The sequence below is a fragment of the Mobula birostris genome, chromosome 3, assembly GCF_030028105.1.
Source record: "Mobula birostris isolate sMobBir1 chromosome 3, sMobBir1.hap1, whole genome shotgun sequence".
NCBI lineage: Eukaryota > Metazoa > Chordata > Chondrichthyes > Myliobatiformes > Myliobatidae > Mobula > Mobula birostris.
The window spans coordinates 93,993,354-94,003,166 of NC_092372.1; the positions used below are offsets into that span (position 1 = coordinate 93,993,354).

Consider the following 9,813-nt stretch of genomic DNA (forward strand, 5'->3'; position numbering starts at 1 on the left):
ATTTGAGCCAAAGACCCAGAAATGTTAGTGAGTGTCATGCAATCTGCTTGCTAAGGTTTAACGACTGGCTCTTGCATCCTGCAAAAGGAGCTGCAGCAGTTCTGTGTGTGTGATTAAGAAGTGAAGATTATATAGGCTGAAGGAAAGTTGGAGGTAAGTGAAGCAGATGTGTCAGAGGCTGGTCATATAATTGGTAAGAATTTGGCATTTTGAAGGTTGATTCATTGATCGTAACCATTCACATCAAGTCATTGAATATCTTACTTTGCTGCCTGCATTCAGGTTCTGGGTCTTGGCTGCTGTCATTCGCCCCATCAGCTATCTTTATCAGCTGTCTTCTGAGCATACACCTGGAAGGCATCCCAGCATTCTGTGGATACAATATTTGCCATTCTTCCTTCACCATCAAACTGTCCAGTACAGCATCTGAAGAATTTGCAGCCTGGACTTGCCCCAGTTGTGCTATTCATATAGTTTCCCAGGTCAGGCTTGGTTGCAGAACTCACCAATCCCACTACAATGTAAGAGGTACATAATAGCTTTAACTAGGCCTCCCCATTTAATATATTGGCACCTAGTCAATCTACATAGGAAGTGTTGACTTGAAATTATTCAGGAGCAACCGGTAGGAAGTTGGTGTGCTGCCTGAAAATCAATGGTTATGTTTTGGAATCAAACTTAATTAAAATCTGAAGAAATTTAATTCTGCACTGTAAGAATTAATTTTCTATGTTAATTTTCACTTGTAAAAGTTAAAATTATGACATCACATGTTTAAAAGAATCATACAATTGGATTAGCCCTAAAGTTCTCTAGTATATCTATTTTATAGGCACCAAAAGTTCATAGATTTGGCAGTGAAATAGTTACGGGTATATCAGTATATATACCATATAGTCTTAGTTTATTTCCTGTCGACTGGTTGTAATCTCTGCCAAGTACAAAGCAAATAAATAAATACATTTGCATTTGCAATAATTCTGCATCACCGTTTCTAGCTGGAACATTATGAAAATATTATATTTCTTCTTTAGCATTTGGGAATTCCAGTGAGTGTTAATTAGCTATTTGCTTGGCTTGCAAAATGCCTTTCAGTTGTTGATTTGTATAGCCTCCTGCTTTATCTGTGAATGTTGGAAAGATAATTTATTTGCTGCCTTCTGTACTTTTTCCACTAGGCAGAAAAAATAGCCTCTCAGATGATCACTGAGGGGCGAATGAATGGATTTATTGATCAAATTGATGGAATCGTTCATTTTGAAAGTAAGTGGTTCTATACGCGCATTCTGTCAGAAAATATTCCTTTTGATGTAAGTATTTTTATAATTCTGCACATTGAAACAATGAGATGCTGTGACATTTTAAACTAACTTAATACATCAGTGTGTCATAGAGATTTGTGCCTACTAATCTGACAAAGTCATCTTGGTGTTATGAAGAAGAAATCATGTTAAGCACTGTCTAGATTGAGAAAAGACTTTACTGAAACATAAAACCAAAAGACACAGGAACAGAATTAGGCCATTCAGCCCATCGAGTCTGCTCCGTCATTCCATCATGGCTGATCCTGGATCCCACTCAAACCCATACACCTGCCTTCTCACCATATCTTCTGATGCCCTGGTCAATCAGGAAACGATCAACTTCCGCCTTAAATATACACGTGGACTTGGCCTCCACCGCAATCTGTAGCAGAACATTCCACAGATTCACTACTCTCGGGTTAAAAAATATTCCTCCTTACCTCTGTTATAAAGGGTTGACCCTCAATTTTGAGGCTGTGCCCTCAGGTTCTGGAACCCCCACCAGAGAAAACATCTCTCCACATCTACTCTATCTAGTCCAACATTTCAACATTCGGTAGGCTTCAATGGGATCTCCCACCCCCGGCATTCTTCTAAATTCCAGTGAGTACAGGAGCAAAACTGCCAAATTCTCATATGCTAACCCCTTCACTCCCAGAATCATCCTCATGAACCTTCTCTGGACTTTCTCCGATGACAACACATCCTTTCTGAGATATGGGGCCCAAAACTGTGGCCAATACTCCCGAGTACAGCCTGACTACTGTCTTATAAAGGCTCAGCATTATCTCCTTGTTTTTATATTCGTTTGCCTTAGAAATAAATGCCAATATTGCATTTGCCTTCTTTACCACAGACTCAACCTGTAAATTAACCTTCTGGGAGTCTTGCACGAGGACTCCTGAGTCCCTCTGCCGATCTGGTGTTTGAACCTTCTCCCCATTTAGATTATAGTCTGCACTATTGTTCCTTTTACCAAAATGCATTATCATACATTTTCCAACGCTGTATTTCATCTGCCACATTTTTGCTCATTCTTCCAATTTGTCTAAGTCCTGCTGCAATCACATTGCTTCCTTGGCACTACCTACCCCTCCACCTATCTTCATATCATCAGCAAACTTTGCCACAAAACCATCAATTCCATTATCTAAATCATTGACAAACAATGTGAAAAGTAGTGGTCCTAGTACTGACCCCTGAGGAACATCACTAGTCACTGACAGCCAACCGGAAAAGGCCCTTTTATTCCCACTTGCTGCTCCTGCCTGTCAGCCATTCCATTATCCATGCCATTATCTTTCCTGTAACGTCATAGGAATTTACCTTGTTAAGCAGCCTCATGTGAGGCGCATTATCAAATGTCTTCTGAAAATCTAAGTAAATGACATCTACTGCCTCTCCTTTGTCCACCCTGCTTGTTCCTTCCTCGAAAGACTCTTAACAGATTTGTCAGGCAAGATTTCCCTTTGCAGAAACCATGCTGACTTTGACTTATTTTATCATGAGTCTCCAAGTACCTCAAAACGTCATCCTTAATAATAGACTCCAACACTTTCCCAACCACTGAGGTTAGGCTAACTGGCCTATAATTTCCTTTCTTTTGCCTTCTTCCTCTTAAAGAGTGGAGTGACATTTGCAATCTTCCAGTCCTCTGGGACCATGCCAGAATCAAGTGATTCTTGAAAGATCATGACCAATGCGTCCGTTATCTCTTCAGCAACCTTTTTCAGAACTCTGGGATGTAGTCCATCTGGCCCAGGTGACTTATCCACCGTAATACCTTTGAGTTTGGCTAGCACCTTCTCCTTTGTAATAGCAATAGCACTCACTCTTGCTCCATGACACTCCAGGACCTCTGGTACACTGCTAGTGTCTTCCATGTAAAGTACCCATCTGCCATTTCTTTGTCCCCATTACTAGTTCATCAGCATCATTTTTCCTGTGGCCCAATATCAATTGTCAACTCCCTTTTACTCTTTATATAACTGAAAATATTATTGGCTAGTCTGCCCTCATATTTCATCATTTCCCTTCTTATAGCTTTTTTAGTTGCCTGTTGTTGGATTTTAAAAGCTTCCCAATTATCCAGCTTCCCAATCACTTTTGCTACTTTATATACCCTTTCTTTGGCTTTTATGCAGTCTTTGACTTCCTTTATCAGCCATGGTTGCCAACTCCTGCCATTTGAGAATTTCTTCTCCTGTGCGATATACCTACCTGTGCCTCGTGAGCCATTCCCAGAAACTTCAGCCATCTCCGCTCTGCCATCATCCCCACCGGTATCCCCCTCCAATCCACCTGGGCAAGCTCCTCTTTCATGCCTCTGTAATTCCCTTCATTCCATTGCGATACTGATACATGTGACTTCTGCTTCTCCCTCTCAAATTGCAGTATGAATTCAATGATATTATGATCACTGTCTCCCAAGGGTTCCTTTACGGTAAGTTCCCTAATAAAATCTTGGTTATTACACAATACCCAATCTAAGATAGTCTTTCCCCAGGTAGGCTCAAGCACAAGCTGCTCTAAAAAGCTATCTTGTAGGCATTCAACAAATTCCTTCTCTTGCATATTGAAGTTCCCATTACAATTGTGTCATTACCCTTATTACATGCCCTTTCCAGCTCCTTTGCAATCTCAGCGCCACATCTTGGCTACTATTTGGAGCCCTATATATTATTCTCATAATTTTTTTTTACCCTTGCAGTTTCTTAACTCCACCCACAAAGATTCAACATTCTCTGACCCTATGTCGCCTCTTTCTAAAGATGTAATTACATCTCTTACCAACAGAGCCACACCACCGCCTGTGTCTTCCTGCCTGTCCTTTCAATACAAAGTATATCCTTTGATGTTAAGCTCCCAACTATGGCCTTCTTTCAGCCACGACTCAGTGATGCCCACAGCGTCATACCAGCCAATCTCTAATTGCACCACAAGTTCTTCCACCTTACTCCGAATGCTACGCGCATTTAAATACACACCTTCAGTCCTGCGTTCTTTGCCCTTTTGAATTTTGCCTCTGTGGTACAATTTAACTCTTTGCTTTGTCTGTATTTGTACCCAGTCATTGTCTTGTCCTTCCTTACATTCATGTTACACCCCTCATCTACTTGTAAACTTTCTGGTTTATCCTCAGCTATATCATACTGGTTCCCGTCCCTCTGCAATATTAGTTTTAACCACTCCCGACAGCTCTAGTAAACCTTAGTAAATCTGCCCACAAGAACATTGGTCCCCTGATATCAACATGGAAGATTCTAAGAGGATTGATGGGATGTATGCAGAGATGATTTTTTTCCTCTTGTGGGAGAATCTGGAGCTATAGCTCACTGACCTCATTAAGAGCTGTGTGGATGAGTGTTTGCCTACGAGAGCATACCATACAGACCCAAAGCAAAAGCTATGGATGAACCAGGAGATTTGTAGTCTGCTGAAGGCTAGAACTGTGGCATTCAAGCCTGGTGATCCAGGACTGTACAAGAAGGCCAGGTACAACTTATGGAGGGCTATTTCAAGAGCAAAAGAACAATTCTGATTGAGGTTAGAGGTGGAATTGGATGCACGTCAGCTCTGGCAGAGTTTGCAGGCCATTACTTCCTACAAAGCGAAACAGAACATCATGAATGGCAGAGATGCTTCACTCCCAGACGAGCTCAACGCCCTTTATGGTCGCTTTGAAAGGGAAAATAAAACCACAGAAATGAGGATACCTGTAGCACCCGGTGACCCTTTGATCTCTTTCTCAGAGGCCGGTGCCAGAACGTCTTTCATATGGGTGAACCCTGACAGGCACCAATGTTGTACCTGGCAAGGCTCTGAAAACCTGTGCCAACCAACTGGCAGGTGTGTTCAAAGACATTTTCAGTCTGTCATTGTCACAGTCAGAAGTTCCCACCTGCTTCAAAAGGGCAACAGCCACACCAGTGCCCAAGAAGAGCAGGGTGAGCTGTCTTTACACTATCATCCAGTAGCACTCACATCTATGGTGAGGAATGCTTTGAGAGGTAAGTTATGGCTAGAATCAACTCCTTTCTCAGCAAGGACATGGACCCACTGCAATTTGCCTATCGCCACAATAGATCTCATTTGTTCTTCAAGCAGCCTTGGATCACCGGACAATACTAATACTTACGTCAGGCTGCTGTTTACTGACTACAGTTTAGTATTTAACAAAATCATTCCTACAGTTCTGATCAAAAAGCTCCAGAACTTGGGCCTCTCTGTCTCCCTCTACAACTGGAAATAATATATCCACCTTGCTGATAATCAATACTGGCGCACCTCAGGGATGTGTGCTCAGCCCACTGCTCTACTCTCTCTATGTACGTGACTGTGTAACTAGGCACAGCTCGAATGCCATCTATAAATGTGCTGACAATGCAGCTGGCAGAATTTCAGAGAGTGACAGGTGTACAGGACTGAGATATACCAGCTGGTAGAGTGGTGTCGCAGCAACAACCTTGCACTGAACATCAGTAAGACCAAAGAGCTGATTGTGGACTTTAGAAAGAGTAAGGTGAGTGAGTAAACACCAGTCCTCATCAAGGGATCTGCAGTGGAAACAGCAATTTCAAGTTCCTGGGTGTCAACATCTCGGAGGACCTATCCTGGGTCCAGCATATCGATGCAGTTACAAAGGCACGGCAGTGGCTATATTTCATTAGGAGTTTGAGGACCCTTGGTGTGTCACCAAAGACACTCTCAAATTTCTACAGGTGTACCTTGGAGAGCATTCTAACTGGTTGTGTCACCATCTGGTTTAGGGGAGGGGGCAGTGCACAGGATCGAAATAAGCTGCAGAAAGTTGTAAAAACAGTCAGCTCCATCATGGGCACCAGCCTTACTAGCATCCAAATCATCTTCAAGGAGTGATGCTTCAGAAAGGCGGCATCCATCGTTGACCCCCATCACCTAGGACATGCCCTCTTCTCATTGCTACTATTGGAAAGGAGGTACAGGAGCCTGAAGACACACACTCAACAATTCAGGAACAGCTTCTTCCTCTCTGCCATCTGATTTCTTAATGGATATTGAACCCATGAACACTACATCACTACTTTTATTTTCTCTTTTTGCAGTACTAATTTAACTTAAAATATGTGCTGTAATTTACAGTTTTTATTATGTATTACTGCTGCATAACAACAACTTTCACGACATATGCCAATGAAATTAATTCTGATTTGAAAATAAGGTCTGGACTCTTGCCCAGATACAGTACATTGCATTTTAAATGATCTTCATATTGCCTTTCTCTGCTGCTTGCAATGGCTTGTGCTTTGATTCATTGGTATTGACTGTGAGTACCTTATTCAAAAACCATCCTACATCTGTGAGACTAGACAATAAGCAAAGCAGGTTGTCATCTCAGACTTTTCCCCTTGATTTCTGTAGCACAGGAGAGCTGATTAGTAAAGAAAGCCTAATTAATATTCAGGTCAATAGCTCACTCAGCGCCAATCAGAGACAAAAGAAATGCATCTCTTTCTTTGTCTGGATCAACTCAACACCGCCGAGCAACAGTGACTCAATTAACTGAGCCTTCAAAAGAACCTCTCATCCATGTCATTAATCTCAATTTAAAAGTTTGATTAATCCAGGCATTCAATCTACATAACTAAGAGACTGTTTCATCTTAATGCAATGGGATCCTTCAGAGTGGTTTGCTGAATGAACGCTTGAGCAATTTTACCATGACCATGAGCTCATTTCAATGAGGTCAACAGGATTTTAGACTGTGGGAGACAAGTTACTATTAGTTTAGTTTTACTTTCAGTACAGTGGTCAAAGAAATAAGGTGGTGTAAAGCTGAGTAATAGGCTGCAAAATACATCCATCGCTTCATCTCAGCACGGATAGATGGTGGCTGTCCACTGAACCACCAGCTAGAATTCTAGATCTGACCAACAAGTGGAAACAAGTTCCAGGTGTAACCCAAACAGAGCTTCATTGAGCCAGGTATTAATCAGGAAGTGCTACTTGAGAGTACTATCAAAAACTGATGTGTTCATTAGCTGGGTTGGATTTGCCTTGTTTTTTTGTGTGTAGATTTATTCATATAGGGTGCTTTATTTGGAAGTAGTACAGTGAAGTACAAATGCTAAACGTGCAACTAGCACTGCTATTAGGTGAAAAGATTGTAAATATCAGAAAGTATTATTTGAAATGTAGTCCTCCCTAATAGAACATAGAGGAATATAGACAAATTTAAATTGGCTACCTATTCTGGTCTGTGGGTGGAAGATTACAATTAGAGTGACTTCATCTGTGTAAAATTAAGTTATCTAAATTTTTAAGTGAATGGACAGTATTAAGAAATTGTAAAGATGTTTATATTGGCTTATTGAAGGTGAGTTATTGTTCATTTGAACCACACTATCATTCTCTGAGAACACTGGATGCATTTAAATGAATCTATTTTCTGTGTGTTTTATTCCCTTAGTTGCTGGTGGGTGCTAGGTAAACTTCATTTCAACGGTGATAAGTGAATTGTATAAAAATAAACTCTTAACACTTTCCTTTTGCCTTTTATCCTCTAATTTTCATCCTTTGCCAGTTTAATTCTCAGATGATGTCCTCCATTTAAATGATGGCAAAAATGAATAGCTGACTGACTAATAGGATTGTTCTTACAATTATGTGCAAGTCTGTGGCACCCTTCCTAATGAAAAATAGATTTACTTGCAATAGAGGGAACACAGCAAAGGTTCACCAGATTAATTCCTGTGACTGGAAAGTTTTTTCATGTGGGAAGCAGTGTGGGTATATACTGAATATGGGAAAATATCACATCTCATTGAAACATAGGATATACTTATGAAGCTTGATGGTGGGTGTGGGGTTACGGTTTCCATTGGCTGAGCAGCTAGAATCAGAGGTCAGTCTCAGGATAAGGGGTTGATCATTCAGGACTGAGCTAGAAAGGAAGTTTTTCATCCAGAGTGGTTAATCTTTGGAATTCTCCATCCAGGAAGACTGGAGGCTCAGTCACTAAGTATATTCAGGATAGAGATCAATACGTTTTTGGACCCTAATGAAATCAATGGATGTTAAGTTAGTATAAGAAAGTGGTACAGAGATAGAGACAATGATCTGTGATCTTCCTGAATGGCAGAGCAGGGTGAAAGGGCCATAAAGCTCAGACCTCAAAGGATGTTTTCTGTCACTGGAGTACTAGTAAGACTAAAACATTTGTCTTATTCTTCCAGCTCGTGAAGCTTTGCCTACATGGGACAAACAAATCCAGTCCCTTTGTTTCCAAGTGAACAATCTCCTGGAGAAGATCAGCCAGGCTGCCCCCGAGTGGACGGCACAGGCAATGGAAGCTCAGATGTCACAGTAACAGCCTGACTCAAATGCATGAAGTTGTAGCCATCACCATAATTCAGTTGACCACCTCCCTCACCTCCCTATTTAAAAGACTGAATTTAATTTTTCCAGAACTAACTTTGCAATTGAAGTTATGTGGAATTTTTTTTGCAGATAGGAAGATAAACATTTCTGCATTACACATGCAAGTATTTGCTTCAATAATCCTGGATCCATTCATGGGGGTTATCTTTGAATGAGGCAATTGAGATTTGTTCAGGGAATTTGATTGCTGTTTATTGAATTCAGAAGGCTGTCGCTCAGTTTGCTATAAACAGTCTGGTTTAATTGAAAAACTGAAGAACTTCATCTTTGATGCATTATTAAAGGAATCAATCCAGATTGCTTGGGAATTGTTTGCTGAAAACTGCAGACAACAACAGATGGAATCTGTGCTAATGCGAGTTGTTATTCAAGAAAATAAACTCATCCTAAAGCAGATATTGACATGGACTGTATTACTTTGAGAATATCCTCTTTTCATGTAATTAACTGTTTATTATGTAATAAGTTTGCTATAATAAAAAACTGGGATTTACATATCTCATTAAAAAATAAAATCAAAGGTTGATTTTGGTTTTCAAAAGTGAGTGATGCTCATATTTAAATGTTAGTTTTACATGCTGCTGCCTTGCAAAGTTTTATTCATGGTAGATAGTTGTAACTCCTCCTAAATAAAGAAACGTTATCTTCTATACATCGGTAATATATCCTGATGCCACTTTCTGCACCGACATATTTATAAGCTTTGGTTTGAAGGACATAATTCAATGAATAACATATGTTTGTACTGAAGAACTCAATGTCGGCTTCATTCATAACTTTGTTCAGTTTACTATTAACAATACATTTTCTTTCATGTCACTTAGTTTCATTTAAACAAACAATTACGATGCATAACAATGTAATTTTGCAGATAAGCCAACAAGCACTAGATCCTTTTACAAGTCAATGTTGTTAATAACATCACAAGCTAGAGTACTGGTTTAAATTTTGGAGCTTGAAGGGTAATAATAACAAAATCTCAGGGTCCATTTTACAACTAAAACAGGAAACAGTTCCAGTGCTTTGTTGGAACTAAAAAATGTAATTTGTATAAGGATCAGTTGATTTCTCATAGCTTTTGTTCATGCTT

General features: G+C 40.2%; 1 protein-coding gene across 1 annotated transcript in view; it reads left to right on the forward strand.

The window, feature by feature from the left end:
• The window catches only part of cops4 (COP9 constitutive photomorphogenic homolog subunit 4 (Arabidopsis)), a 55,973-nt gene extending 46,700 nt beyond the window's left edge, over nucleotides 1–9,273 (forward strand). The window contains exons 9-10 of the mRNA XM_072253053.1: nucleotides 1,179–1,263; nucleotides 8,519–9,273. Of these exons, the coding sequence (XP_072109154.1) occupies nucleotides 1,179–1,263; nucleotides 8,519–8,652 (219 nt within the window). The 3' untranslated portion in view covers nucleotides 8,653–9,273. The remainder of the gene's footprint in view (nucleotides 1–1,178; nucleotides 1,264–8,518) is intronic.
• The last annotated feature ends 540 nt before the right edge of the window (nucleotides 9,274–9,813 follow it).